Consider the following 27830-nt stretch of genomic DNA (forward strand, 5'->3'; position numbering starts at 1 on the left):
TTCTTTAGTGTTTATCTTCAGAATGTATTTGTTTCCTATTACGTGCAACTCATTTAAGGCTTTGAAGAAGTTCACCTCACATAATATTTAATAAATGTACTTAAATACATGCATACTTACATTACTTTGTGGCAATATGCATATGTGTAGCTAATGTTTTTAAGAATTGGTGATGATTAGGGCCTACAACTGGATTAACACCACTATGCTCCGAATTATATAAGATTAGATAAGATAAGATAAAATAAGGATGGATGCTGTGTTGATCCCGAGGATTTAGTCATCCAGTAGCACACACAAGAGCATAAGAATAATAAAACTTCAAAATTAGTGAAGAATAGGTTCACTGCGAGATGAAAGTCTCGCCACCAGAACTACTACAAAACTGTCACTGTAAAGAAGTACGTGCTAATGGAGATACTCACAATACAAATATTTTAAGTAAAAGGTGATTGAAAGACACAAGTAATAGGCTCAGTATTAAGTAAAATATAAATACAGATTGTGGCAGCACAAGTACTAAATAAAATATAATGACTGAACTATATTGGAGCAATTGGACACAAAAAAACAATGACACAGAAATTTACAGCAGTGGCCTTAAATGAAAGCCTCCAGTATGCTTCTACGTTCTCCGTTTCTCGGAGAGGCCTCCACGGGGGGCAATGAGTCTTTTTGATTTTTACTTCTCCAACCACTGTACGTCGAGAAAAATTCACCGCCAAACCCATAGGTGGCGCAACGGAAGACGAGCTCAGAGAAGCCTACCCCATTTGGGAAGAAGAAGTCCACGTGTTTCTGTTTACCTCTGTTAGCTTGCCTCCCACACACTGAACCATGGCAACTAACAGAACTAAATAAAGTGACACCCAGCGGGTCAAGATGCTGATGTTATTGTTTCTTAGCGCAGCGGTTCCCCGGTCTTGTTTCCGAACTGTGTTGCTGATTCCACAGCTTGAATCTGCTTGAGGCTACACGGAGCTAGCTAGCTCCCATCCGAGCTAGCTTTCTCCCCAGCTTCCACACACAGTCAGCAGGACTCCCGACACTAACTACTACTACCCAGTGTTTGCTTCTAACCTGACCGTATTATAGAAACAGTGTCATGATAGAAGTGGAATTAAAGTCGTGACAGCGGGTTTTTGCACTGTTACCACCGCAGTTAGCATGGTTGCTAGCCCGCTACCCTAGCCCGCTAGCGCCGTTTTGAAAGCTCGTTCTAACCATCTGTGACCGTGCACACATGCCGTCAGTGCTCTAAGGAGCCACCGTCAGCCGGACAACTCCGTTGGCTTAACACACACGTCACATTAATCGTAGAATCATAGTTGTGATTGGGTTTGATGTGACAGGGAAGGAAACAGGAAGTTTGAGGTCCGGAAATGACGTCGTAGGGAAATGATGTCGTTCGCGGACCAATCACAGCCAAGAGCTGTCCGTGGGCTCTCCGTCATGAAGACGGAGAGTTAGAAAAATCAGACGTGTACGAAAAGCTCTCCGAGGCGCTCGGAGAGGGCGTTCCACGACGGATAGGGCGGTCTTATCTATCAGTTTTACAAAATACGTAAAAGCATAAATTGGCCTTAAAGCCAATCAGTACATCAGAGTGCAGGATAGCTTGTTTTTTGAAGTGTATAATGTTGAATTTCTAATTCACTGAATTTAAATAATTATAAATGTGACATTTGTACACAATAAATGAATCACCTTGAGCAGGTTGCCACTCCAACAAACTACCATCACAATCACATTCACACCTTTGAACTGTGGGATTAAGCTAGAGTACTGGGAGAAATTCCACTCAGAGAATATCAAAGAGCTTCTGTTGTTCTCGTTGTAAATAAAGCATTCATTTCTTCTTTTGACATAATTAACTTTTGTGTTTTGTTCCACTGTAGAGGGTTCAAAGATTGAAGCGAATATCAAAAGCATGTGAGCTGCACAGGAACAACGCTAAACCGTTGAAGGAGCAGTCGCACATGTTCAGTGGTGCATGTCATCACGTACAGAGCAAGCGACACAGAGTGATCTGCACAAAACTCTCTCATATTCCATCACCATACATGACGGAGACTAAAGGCCGGCGCATGCTTCTGCGTTGTCAGGGGCCCGCAGGCACGCAGCTGTAACGCAGGACTCGTTGTCATTCATGGTTTTCCAACCGTTGCGCGGGTTGCCATGCAATTCCCCGCCAGAACACTAGGCGGAGTAATGTTTTTTGTCGAAGTCGGATCTTCTTCGCGTGTGGCACGAAGAAGAGCGATATATTTACATCGCCGCGGCGGCTCCTCAGAGCCTTTTTCTGGCGGAAAAATCCGCCGGTTAGTGACGGGTTATACTAGTGGACATAGTTTCGGATCTCTTCTGCCAAGTGCTCTTCTATTTGGTCCATATTCGTTCTTCTAAATCTTCCGTGGTTTCCGGGCATGAACCGGAAATGCGACTCCGGAAATGATGTAGTTAGCAGACCAATCACAGCCCTTGCAGGCGGGTGACGCTTGCGGGGCTTTGCCGTCTAGTTAGAAAAATTGGCCGACACACGTAAGGACGTAGGAAGGGGCGTGAGGGGCCCGGCGGGGCTCTTGCGTCTCCGGGCCCCTGAAAACGCAGAAGCATGCGCCGGCCTTAAGAAGCACCACCGGGAGCTGTCTGGCCCCCTGCGGAAAGTCTGACACAGGAGAGAAAAGCCCTTCACTCACTGACAGTGTCACAGCTTCGAGGAAACAAACTCAGCTTCCAACACTTGCAAACAAACCGCTGAGTGACATCAGACTTGGATTCTACATCGCTCCTCGCTTTTCTTTATTCTTCGGCATCGCCATCTGCGATGCTGAGTGTTTCCAAAGAACAGAAAGCTCGTCTGAGAAGAGGAACTGACTGAACTATAGACTCACTCATTTCAGGGAGAAACAGATAAATACACACAGTGCACACACAAGAGACAGGACGGACATATGAGACAAACTCAGATTCACACCTATGGGCAATTTTCGATCTCCAATTAATGGATGTTCTTCCCATGTCTGCACTCCACACAGAAAGACCCTGATCGGCAGTGTTGCCACAGTTACTTTGAAAAAGTAACTTAGTTACTTTACAGACTACTTGATTTTAAAAGTATTTTAGTTACTTTACAGACTACTTGATTTTAAAAGTAACTAAGTTAGATTACTAGTTACTTTCTTAGTTACATTCCGCAGCTGCCGACAACACCCCCGCCGGCTCAACATAAAAATGACAACCGGTTTTGCCAACAGTCACTTTATTAGTGGATTTTTAACAGTAATGTACACAACAACAATGTACAATGTAACTTAAAAACTAATTCTTGAAAAAATACATGTTTTTATAAAAACAAAAGTCTTCCTTGAATTAACTTAACTTAAATACTTATTTTTTTTATAAAACAATAAAAAATAAAATAAAGACAGCCTTTCTTGACTTCACTTGACATAAATACTTGTTTTTCTAAAATAAAATTAAGACAGTCTTTCTTGACCTGACATATTTAACTGTTAACACTGTAATGGCAAAACTTACTATTTATACATTGGTTATAAATGTAACTATTAAATTCTTTTCAACATTTTTCATGAACATTGTACCTGTTGTTCACAGCATTAGAGAAGCAAGGAGTGGTTTTACAAAACAAAACAAGAGTATAAAACCACATGTAGGCTGATAATATGTCTACATGTGTAACTTTGGACTAATCTTATGTTGTTATCGCATGTAATGAGTGAAACAGTGGAGTGGGGCGAGTGGTCCGCAACAGGTCTCAGTCAGCTGCTGGGCGCAGCCGAGGTGCACCGCCGGGGGGGGGGGGGGCGAGCGGAGCGGGCGACGTAGCTGAGGTGATCCGCGAGAAGGGCCCGGAACGCGGCCAGTGTCGCCGCCGCCGACCGGTCCCCTCCGACGGCCCGCCTTCCGCACCGGCGACGGACACAACCCCTCGGTCCAAGAGAAAGGAAGCCCCCGCACCAGAGACGCCGTGAGGCGCGGCGGACGAGGACCCCCCCCCCCAAAATACGTCGCGGCCGGCTGCACACCGAGCCTCCGGCTGCGCGGAGCGGAGGGCGGTTGCTCCCCCATCCGCGGCACGAAATCAAATATATATTTTACTATTAATGACAAAATAGTAATGCACAGTGACTTGGACAAGTAACTTTAATCTGATTACTGGTTTGGAAATAGTAACGCGTTACATTACTCGTTACTGAAAAAAGTAGTCAGATTAGAGTAACACGTTACTAAGTAGCGCGTTACCGGCATCACTGCTGATCGGCCAGCAGGTTTGGAACCAGAAGCTTTAATCTGTACTAACCAGTAAACCAGCATGTGATCCTTTTGCAGAAAATGTCTCCAACACACAGTTTGGTCTTCGTCATGCTCCCATTTATGATCTTGATGTTTACAAGCAATCATATATGATCACATTTTAAAGCAACACAAAGTTAATAGAGTGGAGAGTAAGTCATTATATAATATGATAAATTATATATAATATAAATATTAAGTCTTGCAGTAGTTTATCACTGCATCCACACATTGAGAGTCTGTATAGAGAAAGGATATCATTTTATAAAAGCCTGACAAACACACACACACACACATAAACATATGAATACAAAGGTCGAAGTCATAAAGAGAGTGAACGCAGCTTATCTCTGCCCTATTGACCAATGGTCAATCGCAGCGTTGTTAACAGTTGCTGCAAGTCGACATTCTAACATTCACTTTCTCCTCTGACTGTCACGGTCAGACTCACATTCTGCTGAAACACTTGATCGCCAACGAGACGAACCCTTGATGCCTTAAAGTTATTGGACAGTTATTGATTATTCTTATATTTTATATATATTGATTATTGAAGTCAATCATCTGTCGCGTGACTCGGATCAAAAAGGTCAGTGTTTCTTTTTCCTTTTCTTTGCCGTCCACCATTTTCTCCAGTGTAACTTTGTGAGGTCCATTCGGTCGTCACAACTGGTTTATGTCTTGTATTTGACACTGAGAGTCTGCATAGAGAAAGAAGGATATCATTTCCAAAAGCCTAACAAAATGCAGCAGTGCAATATTACGAATAATACTACATTACTTCCCATTAGGTCTTTTTTCAGTTTTGGCACTATTCCTTTTTGCACTTCTCTCATCCTATAATCCACCATGTGCCTTACGACTGCATACATTGTTGTACTATGTACTAGTTTATATGTGCTGTACACCGGGGATCAGAGAGAGAGACGGTATATACAACGTGTACATTTGGAAAAATTGACAGTAAAGGTGACTTTGCCTTTGACTTGAAAAGTTGTGCAGTGCTGCTCTCTGCTGGTTACACTCGACATGGGAACAGAAACTTGTTACTGAAGATGATATGTATCATCTGTCGCGTGACTTGGATCAAAAAGGTCAGTGTTCCTTTTCTTTTCAGTCCACCATAAAAGTCGCGAGGTTCATTCTGTCGTCACAAATTGTTTATGTCTGTTTTTTGTAATATGTTATCAAAAGCATCAAGTCAGGGGGAGAGAAAAAGAGAGGAAGAGGTTTGGAGAAGAGGGAAAGAGGGAGAAAGAGAAAGGGGGGGAGAGAGGGAGGATTAATGAAGGGAGGAAGAGGGGGAGAAAGTAAGGAGGGAGGAAGAGGGAGAGAGAGAAGGAGGGAGGAAGAGAGAGAGAAAGGGAGGGGTTGGGGGAAGGGAGGAGGAGATGGGGAGGTGGAGATAGAAAGAGAAAGGGAGAGAGAAAGAGGGAGAGAGAAAGAGAGAGGGAGGAATAAGTGAACAGAGAGGTTCATTGTTCTAAAAGTCCTGTTCTTGTTATTTATCTGTTTGTTTTTTGTTTGTTTTTTCTTCAGGTGCAGTCATGGGAGATTTATGGAAGGAAATACAGCTTATGTTCCCAACGGCAGCAGTCGTCCTGAAAAGTGAGAGACCTTTTCTAACATGCATATATATTTATAGAAGTAAAAATAACAAAGCACCATATAACAACACACGTGCTAAATTAACATTTCAGAGTGTAGACTTGAGCTTGCTAAGGAAGTCACTTCTGAAGATTATGCTAATGCTGAAGACGGTACATTAAATAGCCTGCTTCTTCTTCTGGCTATTTTTAATACACAAAACTAATACAGGTTGCCACGGCAATCATGGTAATTAAAGGTAAAAAAGCTCCACCTTATAGTCAGAGCGTGACCACAGTAAATAGTGAAGCTGGAAGCAGTTCCCTCGCTGTAGCTTTATTGTACAAGCACCAGTCAGGGTTTAGTCCTCCCTCAGAAACACTTGAACACCTGAAAGGGAAATTCAAATGGACTGATTTTGTAAAATTATCAACAAAACTACCTGCTCAACACCTGTGTACTGTATTTATTTATAGAAGCAGGTTTTGTAACCGACAGTGACATCCGGTCACTGACTCGAGAGGACCTGAAGGAGCTGTTACCCGGAGTCAGGGATCTCAAACTGAGAAAGAACGTGTTTGAGACAATTCAAAAATCGGTGAGTTAACAGGTTATAAGAAGTTGTGATGAAGAACAGCTAAGTAGAGATACTTGACTTGGGAACTAGTAACCAGGAATAATAATGAGTAGAATGCTTGATTAGTATTATTTCTGCTATATTGTTTGTGTTTCAGAGCCCACCAAATATGCCGCTAAAAGAACTGGGAGAGCTGCAAAATAATTTGGCCAGCTGTAAGTATACATGGCATTTCTAACACTCTCACTTTTGTTTTGCAGTCACAATTGACAAGTTCGGAGACCCCCCCTAATGATAATGTTGACCCACTGAAGAACAACAACACAAGGCAGCCGGACTCAAAAGCTGACGAAGGTCATACTTCTGTTTTATTTTGGTGTCTTTGTATCTTAAGTGCGTGAGAAACATCATCATTAACAGGAAGAAGCAATATTTCAGTTTCATGTTTATAAACATTATGTTTTTAATATATAATGTGTATTATAGTTATTACTATATCACAGTTAAGTTTATACCCAAAATGATCTTTGTCAGAAACAAGAGAAGGCCATCAACAAGGAGAACAAGGTACATCTCTGTTTATTCCGTGACCCACTCTTGTGATGTGGTAAATGAGTCGTGCAGGCCCAACTAGTCGATATGCATCATTTGATTGATCACTGCAGTTGTCTGATTGACTTTTTGATACTATGAATCCATCCATCCATCCAATGTCTTTACCTTATGGGAGATTGGGTCGCAAATGGGGCATTCCAGACGTCCCCCTCCCCAGCCATGGTCTCTAGCTCGTACGGGGCGGGGGGGGGGGGGGGGGGGGGGGAGGTGTTCCCAGGTCAGATTGGATGTCACAACTGGTTTATGTCTTGTTTTTGTAATATGTTATCAAAAACATCAAGTCAAAGAGAGAGGCAGAGGGGGAAGGGGGGCAGAGAAACAGGGAGGAACGGGGGGGGGGAGGGGGGACGTAGAAAAAAGATACAGGGGGAGAGAAAAAGAGAGAGGAAGAGGGTTGGAGAAGGGGGAAAGAGGGAGAAAGAGAGAGGGGGGGATTAATGAAGGGAGGAAGAGGGGGAGAAAGTAAGGAGGGAGGAAGAGGGAGAGAGAAGGAGGGAGAAAGAGAGAGAGAAAGGGAGGGGTTAGGGGGAGGGAGGAAGAGATGGGGGAGGAAGACGTGAACAGAGAGGTTCATTGTTCTAAAAGTCCTGTTCTTGTTATTTATCTGTTTGTTTTTTGTTTGTTTTTTCTTCAGGTGCAGTCATGGGAGATTTACGGAAGGAAATACAGCGCATGTCCGAAGAGGCAGCTGCAGTCCTGAAAAGTGAGAGACCTTTTCTAACATGCGTATCCACAGGAAACACACGCACCACCACCATACTGATCAAAATGATTTTATCAATATTTTGTTAATAAGTCCAGAAAATATAGCAGATGCAAGTAACCCAATATATTTATTAGAAGTAAAAATAACAAAGCACCATATAACAACACACGTGCTAAATTAACATTTAAGAGTGTAGACTTGAGCTTGCTAAGGAAGTCACTTCTGAAGATTATGCTAATGCTGAAGACGGTACATTAAATAGCCTGCTGCTTCTTCTGGCCATTTTTAATACACAAAACTAATACAGGTTGCCACGGCAATCATGGTAATTAAAGGTAGAAAAGCTCCACCTTATAGTCAGAACTTGCACCACGGTAAATAGTGAAGCTGGAAGCAGTTCCCTTGCTGTAGCTTTATTGTACAAGCACCAGTCAGGGTTTAGTCCTCCCTCAGAAACACTTGAACACCTGAAAGGGAAATTCAAATGGACTGATTTTGTAAAATTATCAACAAAACTACCTGCTCAACACCTGTGTACTGTATTTATTTATAGAAGCAGGTTTTGTAACCGACAGTGACATCCGGTCACTGACTCGAGAGGACCTGAACGAGCTGTTACCCAAAACCGGGGATTTCAAACTGAGAAAGAACGTGTTTCAGACGATTCAAAAATCGGTGAGTTAACAGGTTATGAGAAGTTGTGATGAAGAACAGCTAAGTAGAGATACATGACTTGGGAACTAGTAACCAGGAATAATAATGAGTAGAATGCTTGATTAGTATTATTTCTGCTATATTGTTTGTGTTTCAGAGCCCCCCAAATATGCCGCTAAAAGAACTGGGAGAGCTGCAAAATAATTTGGCCAGCTGTAAGTATACATGGCATTTCTAACACTCTCACTTTTGTTTTGCAGTCACAATTGACAAGTTCGGAGACCCCCCCTAATGATAATGTTGACCCACTGAAGAACAACAACACAAGGCAGCCGGACTCAAAAGCTGACGAAGGTCATACTTCTGTTTTATTTTGGTGTCTTTGTATCTTAAGTGCGTGAGAAACATCATCATTAACAGGAAGAAGTAATATTTCAGTTTCATGTTTATAAACATTATGTTTTTAATATATAATGTGTATTATAGTTATTACTATATCACAGTTAAGTTTATACCCAAAATGATCTTTGTCAGAAACAAGAGAAGGCCATCAACAAGGAGAACAAGGTACATCTCTGTTTATTCCGTGACCCACTCTTGTGATGTGGTAAATGAGTCGTGCAGGCCCAACTAGTCGATATGCATCATTTGATTGATCACTGCAGTTGTCTGATTGACTTTTTGATACTATGAATCCATCCATCCATCCAATGTCTTTACCTTATGGGAGATTGGGTCGCAAATGGGGCATTCCAGACGTCCCCCTCCCCAGCCATGGTCTCTAGCTCGTACGGGGCGGGGGGGGGGGGGGGGGGGGGGGAGGTGTTCCCAGGTCAGATTGGATGTCACAACTGGTTTATGTCTTGTTTTTGTAATATGTTATCAAAAACATCAAGTCAAAGAGAGAGGCAGAGGGGGAAGGGGGGCAGAGAAACAGGGAGGAACGGGGGGGGGGAGGGGGGGACGTAGAAAAAAGATACAGGGGGAGAGAAAAAGAGAGAGGAAGAGGGTTGGAGAAGGGGGAAAGAGGGAGAAAGAGAGAGGGGGGGATTAATGAAGGGAGGAAGAGGGGGAGAAAGTAAGGAGGGAGGAAGAGGGAGAGAGAAGGAGGGAGAAAGAGAGAGAGAAAGGGAGGGGTTAGGGGGAGGGAGGAAGAGATGGGGGAGGAAGACGTGAACAGAGAGGTTCATTGTTCTAAAAGTCCTGTTCTTGTTATTTATCTGTTTGTTTTTTGTTTGTTTTTTCTTCAGGTGCAGTCATGGGAGATTTACGGAAGGAAATACAGCGCATGTCCGAAGAGGCAGCTGCAGTCCTGAAAAGTGAGAGACCTTTTCTAACATGCGTATCCACAGGAAACACACGCACCACCACCATACTGATCAAAATGATTTTATCAATATTTTGTTAATAAGTCCAGAAAATATAGCAGATGCAAGTAACCCAATATATTTATTAGAAGTAAAAATAACAAAGCACCATATAACAACACACGTGCTAAATTAACATTTAAGAGTGTAGACTTGAGCTTGCTAAGGAAGTCACTTCTGAAGATTATGCTAATGCTGAAGACGGTACATTAAATAGCCTGCTGCTTCTTCTGGCCATTTTTAATACACAAAACTAATACAGGTTGCCACGGCAATCATGGTAATTAAAGGTAGAAAAGCTCCACCTTATAGTCAGAACTTGCACCACGGTAAATAGTGAAGCTGGAAGCAGTTCCCTTGCTGTAGCTTTATTGTACAAGCACCAGTCAGGGTTTAGTCCTCCCTCAGAAACACTTGAACACCTGAAAGGGAAATTCAAATGGACTGATTTTGTAAAATTATCAACAAAACTACCTGCTCAACACCTGTGTACTGTATTTATTTATAGAAGCAGGTTTTGTAACCGACAGTGACATCCGGTCACTGACTCGAGAGGACCTGAACGAGCTGTTACCCAAAACCGGGGATTTCAAACTGAGAAAGAACGTGTTTCAGACGATTCAAAAATCGGTGAGTTAACAGGTTATGAGAAGTTGTGATGAAGAACAGCTAAGTAGAGATACATGACTTGGGAACTAGTAACCAGGAATAATAATGAGTAGAATGCTTGATTAGTATTATTTCTGCTATATTGTTTGTGTTTCAGAGCCCCCCAAATATGCCGCTAAAAGAACTGGGAGAGCTGCAAAATAATTTGGCCAGCTGTAAGTATACATGGCATTTCTAACACTCTCACTTTTGTTTTGCAGTCACAATTGACAAGTTCGGAGACCCCCCCTAATGATAATGTTGACCCACTGAAGAACAACAACACAAGGCAGCCGGACTCAAAAGCTGACGAAGGTCATACTTCTGTTTTATTTTGGTGTCTTTGTATCTTAAGTGCGTGAGAAACATCATCATTAACAGGAAGAAGTAATATTTCAGTTTCATGTTTATAAACATTATGTTTTTAATATATCATTTGTATTATAGTTATAACTATATCATAGTTAAGTTTGTACCCAATAGTATCTTTGTCAACAAGAGGTCGCCATCAACAAGGAGAACAAGGTACATCTCTGTTAATTCCATGACCCACTCTTGTGATGTGGTAAATGAGTCGTGCAGGCCCAACTAGTCGATATGCGTCATTTGATTGATCACTGCAGTTGTCTGATTGACTTTTTGATACTATGAATTCATCCATCCATCCAATGTCTTTACCTTATGGGAGGTTGGGTCGCAAATGGGGCATTCCAGACGTCCCCCTCCCCAGCCATTGTCTCTATAGCTCGTACGGGGGGGGGGTCCCAAGGTGTTCCCAGGTCAGATGGGATGTCTTCACAACTGGTTTATGTCTTGTTTTTGTAATATGTTATCAAAAACATCAAGTCTAAGAAAGAGGCAGAGGGGGAAGGGGGGCAGAGAAACAGGGAGGAACGGGGGGGGGGGGGTGGGAAGACGTCGAAAAAAGATATGGGGGGAGAGAAAAAGAGAGAGGAAGAGGGTTGAGAAGGGGGAAAGATTGAGAAATAGAGAGGGGGGATTAATGAAGGGAGGAAGAGGGGGAGAAAGTAAGGAGGGAGGAAGAGGGAGAGAAAGAAGGAGGGAGGAAGAGAGAGAAAAAGGGAGGGGCTAGGGGGAGGGAGGAAGAGATGGGGAGGTGGAGATCAGGGCCGGGTCTAGACAGGCATGTATGAGGGGGCAGCCACAAATCTTGAGGGGGCATTGTGCTTTATTATATTATTATTATTATAAATTGGGATTTAGTTTGAGGGGGCACAACATTTATTTGAGGGGGCCAGGCCCCCTCTTGCCCCTGCCTAGACCCGGCCCTGGTGGAGATAGAACGAGAAAGGGAGAGAGAAACAGGAAGAGAGAAAGAGGGAGAGAGAAAGAGAGAGGGAGGAAGACGTGAACAAAGAGGTTCATTGTTCTAAAAGTCCTGTTCCTGTTATTTATCTGTTTGTTTTTTGTTTCTTTTTTCTTCAGGTGCAGTCATGGGAGATTTACTGAAGGAAATACAGCGCATGTCCGAAGAGGCAGCTGCAGTCCTGAAAAGTGAGAGACCTTTTCTAACATGCATAGCCACAGGAAACACACGCACCACCACCATACTGACCAAAATGATATTATCAATATTTTGTTAATAAGTCCAGAAAATGTAGCAGATGCAAGTAACCCAATATATTTATTAGTAGTAAAAATAACATAGCACCATATAACAACACACTTGCTAAATTAACATTTAAGAGTGTAGACTTGAGCTTGCTAAGGAAGTCACTTCTGAAGATTATGCTAATGCTGAAGACGGTACATTAAATAGCCTGCTTCTTCTTCTGGCCATTTTTAATACACAAAACTAATACAGGTTGCTACGGCAATCATGGTAATTAAAGGTAGAAAAGCACCACCTTATAGTCAGAGCTGGACCACAGTATATAGTGAAGCTGGAAGCAGTTCCCTCGCTTAAGCTTTATTGTACAAGCACCAGTCAGGGTTTAGTCCTCCCTCAGAAACACTTGAACACCTGAAAGGGAAATTCAAATGGACTGATTTTGTAAAATTATCAACAAAACTACCTGCTCAACACCTGCGTACTGTATTTATATATAGAAGCAGGTTTTGAAACCGACAGTGACTCTCACTTTTGTGTTGGCCTGTGTGTTGTGTAAAGTAACTATGTTACCTTTCAAATTCTAACACCCTCCACCTGTTACTCTCCCTCCAGCTGCCCAAATTGACCCTGAGGTCATTATGGAAAAAACTCGTCTCATTATTGACATATTGCTAAATATGCAGGATGACTCAAAAGCTGACAAAGGTAATACTTATGTTTTAATTTGGCGCATTGTATCTTAAGTGCTTTAGAAACCTCATCATTAACAGGAAGAAGCAATATTTCAGTTTCATGTTTATAAACATTATGTTTTTTAATATAGAATTTGTATTATAGTTATTACTATATCATATTTAAGTTTGTACCCAATAGTATCTTTGTCAACAAGAGGTCGCCATCAACAAGGAGAACAAGGTACATCTCTGTTAATTCCGTGACCCACTCTTGTGACGTGGTAAATGAGTCGTGTAGGCCCAACTAGTCGATATGCGTCATTTGATTGATCACTGCAGTTGTTTGATTGACTTTTTGATACTATGAATTCATCCATCCATCCGATGTCTTTACCTTATAGAAGATTGGGTCACACTTGAGGAACCCCAGAAGTCCCCCTCCCCAGCCATGGTCTCTAGCTCTTACTTGGATGGATCCCAAGATGCTTCCAGGTCAAAAAGGAAATGCAATGCCTCCAGTGAGTTCTGGATCTACTCTAGGTTATACTCCCAGTTGGCTGTGCCCAGTAAACCTCCAGTGGAAGGTGCCCAGTAGGCATCCTGACCAGATGTCTGAACCACCTCAGCTGTCACCTGCAGCTGCAGTTCTACTCCGAGCTCCAGATGTCTAAACTCTTCATCCTATATCTCTATGGCTGAACCGCCGCTAACCTACCGGGGAAACTAATTTTGGCTTCTTGTATTTACAACCTAAATTTTTCAATCACTGCGCAGAGCTTGTGAGCGCAGGTGAAGGTTGGAATGTAGATCGATTGGTAAATCAAAAGCTTTGCCCTGCGGCTCAGCTCCTTCTTCACCACAAACAGTCCGGTACACCGGGTGCACTACTGCTGATGCTACACTGACCCACCTGTCACTCTCATGCCCCACCTTACCCTCACTCGTGAATGAGACCCTGAGATACTTACGCCGGGTTTACACCGGACGCTGAAGCGACGCGTAAGCGCTAATCCCTAGCGCGCCGGCGCTTGGCTGGTCACACCGGACACTCTTAACTCCGCGGCGGTCATCCTGCTATTCCTCTCCGTAATCACACATACAGCTGATATTTGTCATTAACTGCAACGGTGTCCCAGCATTTGTCCTTTTTAATGTTGTCTTTATACAACATGTGCCGAGGATCATACAGCTCACTGTACTTTTCCACTTCAATTATTAATTTAATGTCATCCATCTTCAAGAACTTCTCTGCTGTTTGCTCCGTTCAATGTCGGGTGTCCAGGGTAAATTACGTATTCTCCACTCAAGCCTATGGGGAGAGTACGTAGAACCCCCCCTCTCTCTTTTTATCTGTATGACTGCTTGTGTGGCTGTAGTGGATGGGCAGAGGCGGACATTTAATAATGTGATCGGTAAAATTGGTCAAATTAAAACTCCAGGACAACAGAAGGGGAATACAAACTATGGGATGCATATTTTATCATTTATATCTAGGAATTTTGTGAATTTTGGAAAAAAAAAAAAAACGCAAATTTAACGCTGAGCAATAAAAACATCATTCAAAACTCTATTTTAAAGATGTATGGAATGCAGCACACGCTGCATGTTGAATTTCAACCCTCCTCTGTGCATTCTTCCATCACATGCACAGATAATTCCCAGCATCCTGCACACTACAGCAGGGCTATTGAGGCCTGCTGTAGTGTGCAGGACTAGTCAGGTAAGTTTCGATGATATTACTGGGGAAAATATATTAGCATGCTGATTGAGGATTGTTCATCAGTTCATCTAGCCTATTTTCATTAATTTATCCATCAATTGTAAAATATGTTTACAGACGATTCCAATTGTTTGGCTAACTTTTTATATCTCTGGCATTGCATTAGCGTTTTTTTACAAACTTTCTTCTCATCTTATTCTACAGAACAATGCCACGTGCACTATCTCATGTGTGGAGGCATTTCACCCCATCCAATGTAGAAAGAAAGGCTGTGTACATTTGCAAATACTGTGCAAAGACCTATGTTAAGAATGACACAAAGATGCAGACGCATATAGTCAAGTGCCCAAAGTTTCCCCAGGGCTCAAATCAGCCTATGACAAAACAAAATGTTTATATTTATGTCTGTATATGACAAGGTAAATACAGTTAGTATAAATTACCCACAACATTTCCAGTTTATTCCCGATAATTCCCGTATATTCCCGTTTATTCCCGTTAATTCCCATGGAAAGTTTCCAACTTTGAATATTCCCGGAATTTTTATATTTTTTAACATATAAAATGTGTATGTCATCAATATCGTTTAAAATAATTTTTCACTGTGTTTCCTGGAGTGATACGCTCGCGTCAAGCGCAAAAAATAGACTCAACGCCGAAACGATCGCTGCACGCCGCGAGGCAGCCTTGGTGCAGCGCGGCTCTTCAGCCTCCGGTGTAAACCCGGCATAAAACTCCTTCACTTGTGGCCAAATCTGGAGAATTCAAGAAAGTGAATAGGCGACAAAATGGTGCTAAAGTGTGTGTGAGTGTGTGTGTGTATGTACTATGCATTTGTTTAATATAAACCAACCTGACTCCAATGGGTAAAAATAATACAACCAAACTGTGGTTCTGTCTTTCCAATTAGGAGACTCAAACGCCAGAACGTCAGGACACAACTCTCAGGAAGGTAAGATGAATAATTCAACAATCAGCAGTAGCAGCACAGTACTACTTGTAGTAGAAGCAGTAAAAAGGTCTGATTACCTTGGTCTTATTTATGAAAATGGGAGCTTAAAATTTATACTTCACTCATAGCAAGATCACTCGATTCTTGTAATTGTACACGTGTCAGCTTCACAACCTTTTTTCTTCCTATAGTCACAGTGAATTACAAGATGGTTGTCGGAGGTCAAACCTTTGGCGCACATAAACAGCTGATGGATCAAGTGAATCAAGCCACTAAGTGCGACGTTCGCCTGTTGGAAAACTCTCAGGACAGCCAGATTATTATTGTCTTCTGTCCAATCACTTCACGCGTTGAGTCAGACGTGAAGGCAGTGATGAGTGGTGTCCCAGGTAAGGGCCTTTTTGCAGCAAAATTCATTTGAACAAGAAGCTCAATATAATTTGTTTGAAATGTGAGATGTACGCAATCAACATTTAGTTGCTGAGATATTGATATATAACTAACATAGTCTTTTTAATTCAGAATTCAATGAAATATAGATGTCTTGATTATAGACTGTGTAGATTAAATATATATCCTTTCCCCCCCACAGGTGACAACCCTGTCATTCTGGTGAAAATGCACCATGTATGTGAGCCCAAGTCCTCACTGTGTTTAAATACATCGATTGATGACAGGAATAATGTGCTGCAGGTCAACGTTTTCTACCATGAGACCTTTCCTGGGTTACTGAAGTGCGAACTAAATGACACGGCTGTCTCTCAGATCCAACACGAATTACTGAAGTACAGTGATCATAGAAGTAAAGATACCAGTCAAATTACTTCTAATGAAAGGTTTGTTGAAAACCCTGTAGGATGGTTTCAACAAAAATATTGCCAGGCTAAAAATTTAAAATAAGAATTGCTGAAACCTACAGGACTATAGACATGACTCAAAGCTTACATAAAATTCAGCATTTATTTATATGTTGGGAATGATATCACCACACACAATATGAAGTCAGAATGTGTGAATCCAGATCTGACCCCTAATTTGATCCACACCGGATTTTATTGGGTTAGGATAACAATCTTGTTAACAAACAAACAGGGTGAATACATAACCAATTTTATTGCAATGGATGGTCTCAGCTACAACATCAGAAACAAACAGAGTAAATGTATAATTAATGGATCTTGAGTTGTGTATTTTATTTAACATTTATTCTAACATTGATGTATGAGTATGAAATAAAGCTAAATATATAGTATCAGTATCTTAAACATTTGTATAACTGTAAAATCAAAGAGGAGATGATGACATCGATTGATGAGTTTTTTTTCCCATGTCTGCTGTTCATTTTCTAAAGCTGCCATAATTTAATGTGTTGTGTCTTTGTACCAGTCATGGTTTTTAAATAAGAGATTTAACAGCACAGAGGCTACACTTTCAGTAATCAGCCAACTTTGTGTATTGACCTACAAGAGGCAAAACATAGAATAGATTGGCAAATAAAGTTTGTTTTAATGTGCATTTTGCTGTAACTGCTTACAATGGAATGTATGATGTGTAATTACTGTACATGATGACACAAAATAAACTTCAAGTATGGGTATGACCATAATGGCTGAATGATTCTTTCTAAATCTGTCGTTCATTTCATCAAATCAAACCAGACTATATTTATCTGTCACATTTACTGCAAAGTTGCAATAGGAGATGCTTTACAAATGAGTCAGGGCCCGTGAAAACGCAGAAGGATGGTCCGGCCTTAAGTCAATAACTCCAGCGTCATGTGCTTTTATTGCGAAAAGAGAAACACTTTTTTTACACTGAAAAACCATACCGGAGGTTGACATTGTTTACTAACATGCTGCTTCCGGTTGGGATTCCAAATTAGCGCTGAACTCCTAAATGTGAAATTGAGTCGTTTGTTTGGACTTTTCTTTCTGAGAAATATGTCCACTAGCGAGCTTAAATCATCAGCAACATTCGGCTAAGTTATTTGATTATGTTCCGGTTGGTTTAGCTAATCGGCAGCAGAACTCCGTTAGCTTATAGTTAGCTAGCCCACCAGCGCTTCGTGTGCAGCATGGTAGTTTGACTCGTCTCAACAGGTGTCAGCCTCTGGTGAAGACCCCGCTGCCACACACCTGCCTGTGTCCGCTCACAGTGGGCGACATGCAGCCGGTGGTCGGTGTCTCCTGCGGCAAAGAGGCCCCTGCGATTGGCTCAAATGGTGGTGATGATGAGGAGGGAGGCGATGAAGAGGTGGTGGGACAGCAGAGTGGGAGAGGAGACGAGGGATCGATCAAAGTATCAATGACCGCAGGAGTCCAGGAGAAAGCAGGGACGACTTTCACCGGAGCCTCCACTGTGTCTGGTGAGGAGACGTGACTGTCTGAGCTAATAACAACAACAACAACAATACTTATTATTGGTGTATTTATAATGCTTTAAGCAAGGCTCAACAACACATTTCAAATGTTTAAAAACAATGAAACTAATGTGAGCAAACAACTAAAATATTCATATAATATAAGAATCTGTCATAATCCCATATTTGATTGATTAAAATATTTATTTAAGCCTCTGAAAACACATTGAGGGATAACACCCTCATTTACAATTGTGCCGAGGGTACAATAAAAAAGTTGATACATTGAAGAGTTAATACATTGAATAAATAAGAATGAAATAAATATGCATAGATACAGTAATACAAGGTATAAAGCAATTTTTCAGTATAAAATACTGTGGCCAAGTCAACTAGCAGATACAATCAATGCAGGAGAAGTCACCTGTACATGAGACCAGACTCGAGAACTCCGTCAATGAAACAAATGAGCACAACCTTAAAGATTTTTGGACCTCATTCCAAATGTAGGGTGCCTTATAACAGAAAGCTGTCTTCCCCAAATTAGTCTTAACACCAGGCAGATATAATGAAAGCCAGCTCTGGGAGCGGGTATTGTGGGTATTGCAATTCCAGCTGATGAGAGAGGAGAGATATAGTGGCAGTAGCCCAATGATTTAAAATGAAAAAATCACATCATGGTTGCCAAAGGTTGCCAGACAGCACCGATTAAACTAGTCTTTTTATATTCATGTTCATACATATACAGTAGTTGTGTTTGTCATATTGTTATTAAATGTTTTCTTGGCAGCTAGTACTAAATCAAATGAAAAGAATACAAAGAGGAAGGTAAAGAGGGAGAAGAAGAAGTTCATGAAGAAAACACTCACGCCCGCCCATACTGTGGGCAATCCAACGTCGGAGCTCCCATTTGCTTTGTCCAGTCCCGCCACGTGGAAAGAGCTAGAATGTATGTACATCATGAATATTATTTATTCATTTATCTTTGATTAAAAAGCAAAACATTTTAAAACCAGTACAAGGATAAAGGCTAGTAAGTCGGACTTACTGACTAACAAAAGTTGTGCTGCTTGCATTATTGACTCCCTGACTTTGTTCAGTTTCAATTCATGCACATCGTCTGTAGTCCCCAACCCAGAGTCAACCAAGAATAAGAGGAAGAGAGGAGGCACTGGAGGGCGAGTGGACAGTGAGGAGGATGGAGACAAGAAGAAAAAGAAGAAGGAGAATCAACGACCCAACTACTTTGTCTCCATCCCCATTACTAACACACAGGTAAGGATGTACTGTATTGTTTACATACTGCAGTGTTTAAAGATCATGTTGGAGTGTGTACGAGTTATTATTAAAAACCGATGAAGACTAAATTTGCTTAAACTTGTATAAATCATCATCTATTTCCTGCATTTTTCATGCAATAATATGAGTGAGAGATAATGTTTTTCTTTAAGCTAATGAAATCAATTTCTGTCCTTATCTCTTAGAAGCGAACGTTGCTCTCTCCTCATTGGTTAGCAGTAGTAGATAAGCTAAACAAGCTGGATCAGTGAGGAACATAGTGGGAATGAGTAATTATCATATGTGACAATATCCGCGTTTTTGTAACTGGTGACGATTGAAAGTTAATGTGTCCAATGACAGATAAGCTCGGCTGTGGCGGAGGTCCAAGAGGCAGTGCTTCAGCAGGAGCCCCTATTGGCCAAAGCCATGATCCCCGTCCCAACTCTGCACATCACGCTGTTGGTCACCCATCTCGCCAATCAGGAGCAAATAGACCTGTGAGTGGATGCACATGCAAGCACAAACATACAAACAAACCCAGCAGACATATAGTGTGTTATATACACAGGTCAGTAAAGTGAAGAAGGTTCAATAGCACAGGCACAAAACAATGAATGAGTGAAAAGCACACGTGTGACACCAATGATGGCTTCTTTCTTATATTGTGAAGTCATGTGAGCCCTTATCCACAACCTGATACTTAGTATTATCCAATAGGATGCAGATCATAACTGATGCACACTATAGCTGACGCATTCTATCCGTTAGCGTGTTTATGTTTGTCAATATATGCACAATAATGAAAACTTTTATTTTCCATGATAAACAATGTAGAAGAGATGCACATTTATGTTCAAATTTTACTCAAAAAACGTTTTATCATCTAAATTCATGTACTGGATATTTACACTTGTCCCACTTGAATTAATCAGAGTGTTGTGGTAAAATGACATTTCTAACCCACACATCTCTAGCAAAACTGGTGCCAGCAAAGTGGAAAAATCCATCTAATATCTGTGGTTTAGGGCAACTGAAATAAACAGTACCTCCACTGAGTGCTAATACATGCCGCAGTAAAACTCACATCTCAGTGAGTGCAGTTATTACATTTCCTAATGGAGTGCTGAAAATGACGCAGACATTATTGTGTGTTATTCATTGGATGATAGATGCTTAATCTACATGAAGTAAAAGATTGTATCATTCATTAATAATCACTTGATTCTCTCGTTATGTAATATGAGTGGGAGGGAGGAAGAGGATTAAGTTGTGACTTGGTGTGTGTGTGTGTGTGCCTGTGGATGTGTGTTGTGTATATTCATGTGTTTATATCCTTTCAGAGCCACAACCGTGCTGGCCCAGGTCAAGCCGTCATTGGCTGAGCTGCTGGGTGGGCGGGATCTGGTGCTGCCCTTCTCAGGCATCGGTCACTTCAGGAAGGAGGTGGTGTTTGTTGGGCTGGCCCCCGGACAACACAGACACACGCTGGAAAACCTGGCAGGTCAGTGACACATGTTTTGAACTCTGCTGGGATCCTCCACCGCATCTGTAAGTCTGTCAAATTCTATTTACAAGATTTAAATTCTAAATCTGATTTTGTTTAATTGGTTGTTATCAGGCTGTGTTTTGGTTTTAAGATAAATAGTATTATTTAAATTTGTTAATGTGCCGTATTTGTCTGTTTGAGGGAGTTTAAATTGAAGCTCAGGAGACCCACAGCTGATAGGAGTGTGTAGTATCTTTCTTTAGGACACTTGAACTGGGTGGATGGTCACTATTTGTGTGTGTGTGTGTGTGTGTGGGGGGGGGGGTGCTTTGCTACGGGTGGTCAAAGATTAGAAACCTTTAAACTATGAGGTGAACTTCCACACGCTTTCCCATTCATAGTCAATAGGTGACCTAAGCCTGACTCTTGTCCTGGAGTGACCTGGAGATCAGGTTTAACAGTAGAAGTCTTGAAACAAGCAACTAGAGAAAATGTTTACAGTCGAAGAGTTTATTTAAAAACACATTTATGTGAATAATTGTCGTAAAGTCAACCACATGCACTAATTTGTTATTCTGTGCGGATACACCTTCTTTTTTAAACCAGGTTAAGTGGATTTGCTGAAATAGTGTGATATATGCAGTCTCTCTCTCTGTCACTGTCTAAATTTCTTTTCACTTCATGTATTTGTGTGTGTGTGTGTGTGTGTCTGTCTGTGCGTGCATGTGTGCAAGAGAGAGATTTGTGTACTTCTTAGATTTGTCTCTTTACATCATACTTGGCTGGGTGGCAATACAGAAGCGTTTGCGTGTATGTTCTGGTGTTGTCCCCTCAGGCAACAACATTAAGCCAACGTTTCTAAGAGGATTCTCGCCCTCGTTGCTCTTGTGACACCAACACACACGCACAAACAAGCACACACACAAGCACACACACATTGACAGTAAATGAAGGTAAGTGAGGGGTATTCAGCTGCAGCATGCAAATTCACCTCTAAGTTCTACACAGTGAACCTTCAATATTGTCCATCTGCAGTTTAAAATGTTACTAAATCCGAATTATGCACCCGTGCAAACAACCACAACAGAAATTAAGGGGCTTCATTAATATGCTTTTGATCCGCAAGGTGTTGGAAAGTTTTTCATAAACATTAATTAAATTCTCAGAATTTGGAGCAGCAAGCTTGGTTTAGTGCGGATATCCTAGCTGCTCATCCACTGTATTAACCGTCCAGATCCAAGCAATACATTTGGCATATTAGTAACTGACAAGCTGAGACAAATCCCAAAACACATTTCATTCCTGTTTGACGCAACATGCAATGAATTAATCTTTCAGAGAAATTGAGATGTAAGGCCTGAGGTTATACACAAAGATGTCTGTAATCAGAGTTGGACGGTTTTGTTTTTAATCCCATCCGGTCTTTCTCTTGGAAATATCTTAAAGTCATCAGCGGCATGGAAATGTTCCGTCTGCTATCATGACTGTTATTAACTTTTCATTCCAAATTGCCAGAGAGGGTTGCAGTAGAGGTGGGTAGGTCCTCCCACTTAAAAACAAGGATTTTTGCAGAAACTGATTAGATTGCAATTCCAACATCGAACTTCCCATGCCCCTCAGCAGACGTAAGAGGCAGACCCTCCATAATTAGAGCAGTCAGACATAACAAAGCTTCATCCTGGAGTGATTAAGTGTGTGTAGCAGCGAGCCTGAAGTGTGCGGAGAGTATTAATAGAAACTGTTATTCGCTCAGGTGCTCATTTAAAAAAAAAAAACGGCAAACCAGCAAAAGAGGCCCCTTTGTTTGGTCTGAACACCTCTTTGAACTTCTGAACACATGCAACAGGGAACTGGCAATATGTGTGTTTGAAAAAATAAATGAAGCCAAGCCATTATCCAAACTACTACTTCAAACTACAAAATACGTCTCATGACAAATGATGTCTGTGTACTTACAGTATGAAATGTATTTACCTGCTCTTACAAAATAAAATATTTAATCAGACACATTTTTCTAATTGTGATGTTTAGTTTTGACCTTTTAATATGGCAAGATTTGAGGACTTTTACTTAAATTTATTACCTTATTTTTAATATTATATTTTCACCCCTGTCCATTCGTTAATTTGTTTGTTTGTTTTCAAGATTACACAAAAACAACTGAACGAATTTCCACAAAACTTGGTGGAAGTGTCTGGTATGGATCCGGGAGGAGTCTAATATAATTTGATCTGGATAAGGGAGCAGATCCGACAAATGTTATTAACAGATTGGCTTTTTTTGACATTTTCCTTTAATTTGTCAGATACAAATTCATTAATTTTGATCTAATATAAAAAGTCATGTGACTGTGTGAAATGAGGTGCAAATCCAAATAAAAATTGGAATCTAGTAGGGAATTAAAATGTTGCTTCAAAAAGGGAATGTTGTGTCTTGGCATAAGTATTCTCTCTACTGAGATACATTCTTGTTAAATGTATTGTTCTTAAACTCTTTGGAGGATTACCTACTCGTAATTATTTAATGATCTAAAATAAATGAAAATTTTTCAAGAAAAGCATATGAAGTCTTAACATTTCCAATATTAGTATCATAATCAAACTGCTGTTGTCAAGACAGTAAATCCTTCATCACTGATGATTCATCCGAATTATTATTATTCATCAATTTTCTTTCTACAATCCTAATCTTAAGATCACGAGGAAATCCACTTCTTGTTGTTGTTGTAAGAGCAAAAAAAGAAGAGGCCTGGAGTCCTACTCTCGTGTGCTCTCGTCTGCGCTCTCTGTCACTGTTATTGATTATCTTCTAACCTTTCCCTCCCTGTTCAGCTCCTCTTCTAAAAATACCTCCATTGTTTCCCACTGAACCTCATCGCTTGGTGTGTGCATCTCCGTCCGTGCGTGTCTGTCCTTGGAGCTCGGCTGTGTATTCGTTTTGTGTGTCAGTCTCTGTCTGCAGGGTCAAATGATACACAAGCAAAAAGCCTTTTTCCGTTACTCTGACGCAGATTCTCGTCCATCTGCGTCGAACTGTCTGTGTCGTCCATTACGGCTTTCAAGAAAAAGTGCATCAAGCAGATTGAGATGGTTGATTGGGAGGAAGTAGGGGTGGATTTACAGGATACTCATGCTGTTGTGGGTTTGAATCAATCTAATGTAGCCACTTCCTATGTATGATAGCACTTTACATTATGTCAACTTACAGCCTTCCTCTTTGGCCTTTTCCATTAGTGCTTATCATTGTGTATGTTTGTTGCAGGGTTGCTGCGCAGACACTTCGAAGAGCAGGGACTGCTGCAAGGAGACAGTCGTGGGTTTGAACCTCACCTCACCATTATGAAGCTGTCCAGAGCATCAAAACTACGAGCTCAGGTTTGAACACATTATCAGTACAGCTATGTTGTTAAAAGGTTTATAGAGAATGGTAGTATTTATCAGTTAGCCCATAATATCAGCCAATATGAGCCTTTCACAGACATATTAGTATCTGCATTTATGTTCGCTGATATGAAAACATTTCCTAATTAACATAGCAGAAAAGAACAAATATGTTTATGCTTTAACCGTAAAGTGTCGATCCACAATTGCATCTCTTTATCATACGGGTGTGATAATGACATCCTAGTTTAGGAGTCCAATTTTCTTATGTATATATGGGCGAAGATATAGTATCATTCTGCATCAGGCCCCAAAATATCCACATGAGTTGGTGCTCTAGTTTTATAAAATATCTTAACCCATGCATTACTGTCATTTGTACTAAGACTGCTGAGTGCTAACGTTCTGCAGAGCTCCAGATTTCCTGTGTAAAGAGAAATACAGTATGTGACTCCACACTGATTTCAGGAATATACACTAACATGAGGCCTCTGCATTGTACAGACACATGTATTAAGAAATGTCTCACACTGACATAATTTTCACCATTTGAGACTATCTAAAGTAGTTAATATGCATTTTGCTTTTAAAAAACAAAGTTTCAGTAGTTTCATTTTCTCAAATAAAGAAAACCTATTACAATTTTATTCTTTGCTGAAGTATATACATGGTGTATATTTTTGCTCTCATACACAGTCCCACTTTAGTTTGTGTTCTCATTACAAAATGACGAAATCCCAGAGAGCTGCAGTGTTGCTCCTCTGTCCCCAGCCATCATTTTTATTTCCCCTCACCTCTCACTGGCCGTTAAAAGCCAAATTATTGCTCCAGCCAGAAGTACTAGTGGGAATAACTCTCTTGCTGTGGTATTTTAAAAGACAAATGAGGGAATGTAATTTCAGAGGTGACAATGTTAAAGTTTTACAGCATATAATAAAGTATGAAGGAGCAAGAAAATAAGTAATAGTATAGAATATAGGAATTCGAGGGAAGTGGGGGTGAAGGGTGGAGAGACAGATAAGGAGAGACGAGTAGTGGTCAGGAGGGGAGAGTCAGAGGAAGGAGAGCATCTGTCTTTATTTTTTTCAACACCTGACAGCATCCTGCCTGGTGCCTGCTGGGCGGCATTCTTGTCCCCCAGTCTGTGTGTGTGACAGTGACATAAACAGTATCTTCCCTGTGTCTATTAGGGTATCAAGCGTGTGGACCCCACCCTTTACTCCAACTACAATAACAAGTAGGTGCTTGGTTTTTCATAAAGTATTTTAGCAACTGACTGACAGTGACAAATGTGTCAGTGTCAGTACTTTACAACAAGCGCAGTGACACATGCTGTAATGTGCATCCACGCTCCAGGCTTCATAAAGATGTAAGCACAAGACAAGCCAATATAATGTATGCATAATAATATTATAATACTACAAATCCGATTCTTTGTAATATTGTGCTTCACCTGTGTTTTAAAATTGCTCATGACCTTCTAGTTTTATAATTAAATCCATATTATTCCTCTAATTCCTCTCATCAACCATCTGTTTTCTGTCTTATACTTTTCCCATCCTCACTTACTTTGCCCGTGTCACTGCCACACTCAGGTTTTTTGGAGATCAGACGGTGGAACGGGTGGACCTTTGCTCCATGTTGAAAAAGAAGCAGCAAGACGGATATTACCACACTGAGACATCACTACAACTTGGTTAGTGCATACACAGACACACACAAGCAATATTGAGCCACTGGGGGGAGCTGTCTGCACACAGGATATTGAGTTTCACTGAGGCAGTAAAGCAAATGGGCAGCAGTCTTAATTTTAGGGAAATCAATTGAAATAAATGTATTTTTAGTCTTTGTTGTTGTATTGATTCCTTTGTTATGTTGAAGGATATCTGAAACCAATGTGGATTTACAAAGGACATCTGCTGGGTTGTTCCTTTCTTGTTTATTGGTATAAATGGTATATTTTATACCAGTTAAAAGAGATAGGAGTGCAGGTATTGTAACTGGAGGGCATTTTTTGAATGCAGGTTCATGTAACACCATCTAACTTAATGTGCTTCGCAGGAGCTAAAAGAGAAGCCTCATAAAACACTCTATGAACTCTCGAGAGCTCATTACCATTTTAGACCTCAACACTGTGGCAGCTCTCTGAAACACTGGAAAAGCAGCATGAATGGCTTCTGAATAAACACACTGCTGATAGATGACAGGTTACAGTAATGGGTTGACATGTTTAACCGTTGACTTAAGTGGAACACATGCATATATGTACACAGAATACATTTCCTGGCATGAGGTTGAGAAGTGTGTCGAAAATGGTTTGATACAGTAGATTTATTCTGACTGTATAGGCAGAAGGACAGACATGCTTGATGTGTAGTTTTTAAATGAACAGAGCAAGTGCTCAGTTTACTGTGGTTTAAAATGTGTCGTAGATCAGGTCAGTATATGTTGCATAATTCGATCAGCAGATTTCTGTGTTGTGTCTTTTGCGCTGCCTTGTCATTGAGCAGTTAACTGCAAGGCCCCATATGGACCATAGTTGAATATTGTCGGACTCGAGATGTAGCAATAAATGTGTCTACCTAAGGGTGGGGCCTCATAGCAACATGCCAAGAGCTAACAGGGAATTGGATTTCTAAATGCAAACAAACGTTTGGAGGATTATTTTATGATCGCATCCATTTTGTAGTCCACAGATACAACTAATTGTCGTAATCATATTTCTCTGTCTGTGATCTAATTCAGATATGCCACCACAAAAACAACATCCTACGCACAGATTATTAAGCTTCACCAGCCAAAATCGATTGGCAGTTATTATATAGAAACCATGCCGTCAATTTAAAATGAATGTAATGACGTGAATTCAGTAAATGTGTCTAGGCCCAAAACAAAACCTATTTTTTTCTGAATTCCTGCTTTGAACTACTAACTAGTGTAGTCTGTGGTTGTATTTAAACCAGTGATATAAAGATAACAACCATACAAACAGTCCATTTTTTTTTTAAATCAGTAAAAACCGTTATACTATTCAAAATAATAGGTGTTTTACTATCATGGCTTGACATTTATTTTATTTTAATTAAATTAAAAGCAAAAGTAAAAATGTGTTCATGATTACGTATTCAAGTGCAGGATAGCTCATGAAAATAGATACAAGTAAAAAAGTGACAATGACATTGTTACAATGACAGGATAACAATATATGGTATTCATAAGCACATTTACAGTATGCAGTATATAATGGATTGACAGGGACTCCCCAAGTGCGTGCGTGCGTGTGTGTGTGTGTGTGTGTGTGTGTGAGAGAGAGTGAGAGAGCTGTCAGCTCGAGTTGAACTCAACTGTCACAATGGTTTTTTTGTATCACTGAGTCCTCTGAGAGAGACAAAGAGTGACAGTGTGTATGTATGTGTGGGAGTCAGAGACGGAGCAGGGGGATGTTTACCTCACACTTCTCATCATCAAGAAGCTTATGTTTTCCTCAAGTGTTTTTCCACAACAATTGGTTGTGAGGGGTAGAAGTGATCCAGTTCAGTGTCGACATCAGGGATGCAGTACATGTCTGAGTCAGGAGGAGTAAAGTGTCTGTCACCTTCAAGCTTAGAGTTAAGGAGACTATGACTTAAACAAATTCATATGGTTTGAAAATGGCCAGCATTCACACTAGACCTTTAATGTTGGGCTCAGACATCAGGAATTGAATAAACCCGGGGCCATATTTATGTTGTATCACATATAAGGACAATCTTCAAAGATATTATTCTCTTCTTCTTGAAACCTTGTAGTTTAGATCACTTGCTCCAATGTTCGCGAACAGAAGCAAACAACTTAACCAGTCTGGGTGAGAAAATAGTCAGGTGAGATTTTAACAGTCAGCTCTAATAAACAGTCAGCTCTAATAACTGTCAACAGTGGCAGGCGAGCTGACCTT

General features: G+C 40.8%; 2 protein-coding genes across 7 annotated transcripts in view; both read left to right on the plus strand.

Moving 5' to 3' along the window:
* The window catches only part of LOC133024025 (uncharacterized), a 35999-nt gene extending 19003 nt beyond the window's left edge, over nt 1-16996 (plus strand). The window contains exons 14-26 of one of the 4 annotated variants that reach the window (XM_061090968.1): nt 6742-6835; nt 7731-7799; nt 8356-8477; nt 8717-8810; nt 9707-9775; nt 10332-10453; nt 10693-10786; nt 11918-11986; nt 12657-12749; nt 13120-13236; nt 15349-15390; nt 15582-15779; nt 15983-16996. In XM_061090968.1, the coding sequence (XP_060946951.1) occupies nt 6742-6835; nt 7731-7799; nt 8356-8477; nt 8717-8810; nt 9707-9775; nt 10332-10453; nt 10693-10786; nt 11918-11986; nt 12657-12749; nt 13120-13236; nt 15349-15390; nt 15582-15779; nt 15983-16290 (1491 nt within the window). In that variant the 3' untranslated portion in view covers nt 16291-16996. The remainder of the gene's footprint in view (nt 1-6741; nt 6836-7730; nt 7800-8355; nt 8478-8716; nt 8811-9706; nt 9776-10331; nt 10454-10692; nt 10787-11917; nt 11987-12656; nt 12750-13119; nt 13237-15348; nt 15391-15581; nt 15780-15982) is intronic. The other 3 variants (XM_061090969.1, XM_061090972.1, XM_061090970.1) reach the window with 3 other exon arrangements.
* Nucleotides 16997-17248: 252 nt separating this feature from the next.
* Nucleotides 17249-27830, plus strand: part of LOC133024398 (A-kinase anchor protein 7-like) — a 39098-nt gene continuing 28516 nt past the window's right edge. For all 3 annotated transcript variants that reach the window (XM_061091486.1, XM_061091487.1, XM_061091488.1), the window contains exons 1-8: nt 17249-17755; nt 18540-18698; nt 18876-19024; nt 19391-19527; nt 20371-20531; nt 23778-23890; nt 25087-25133; nt 25492-25592. In XM_061091486.1, coding sequence (XP_060947469.1) covers nt 17554-17755; nt 18540-18698; nt 18876-19024; nt 19391-19527; nt 20371-20531; nt 23778-23890; nt 25087-25133; nt 25492-25592 — 1069 coding nt within the window. In that variant the 5' untranslated portion in view covers nt 17249-17553. The remainder of the gene's footprint in view (nt 17756-18539; nt 18699-18875; nt 19025-19390; nt 19528-20370; nt 20532-23777; nt 23891-25086; nt 25134-25491; nt 25593-27830) is intronic.

This window comes from Limanda limanda, chromosome 18 (genome assembly GCF_963576545.1).
Source record: "Limanda limanda chromosome 18, fLimLim1.1, whole genome shotgun sequence".
NCBI lineage: Eukaryota > Metazoa > Chordata > Actinopteri > Pleuronectiformes > Pleuronectidae > Limanda > Limanda limanda.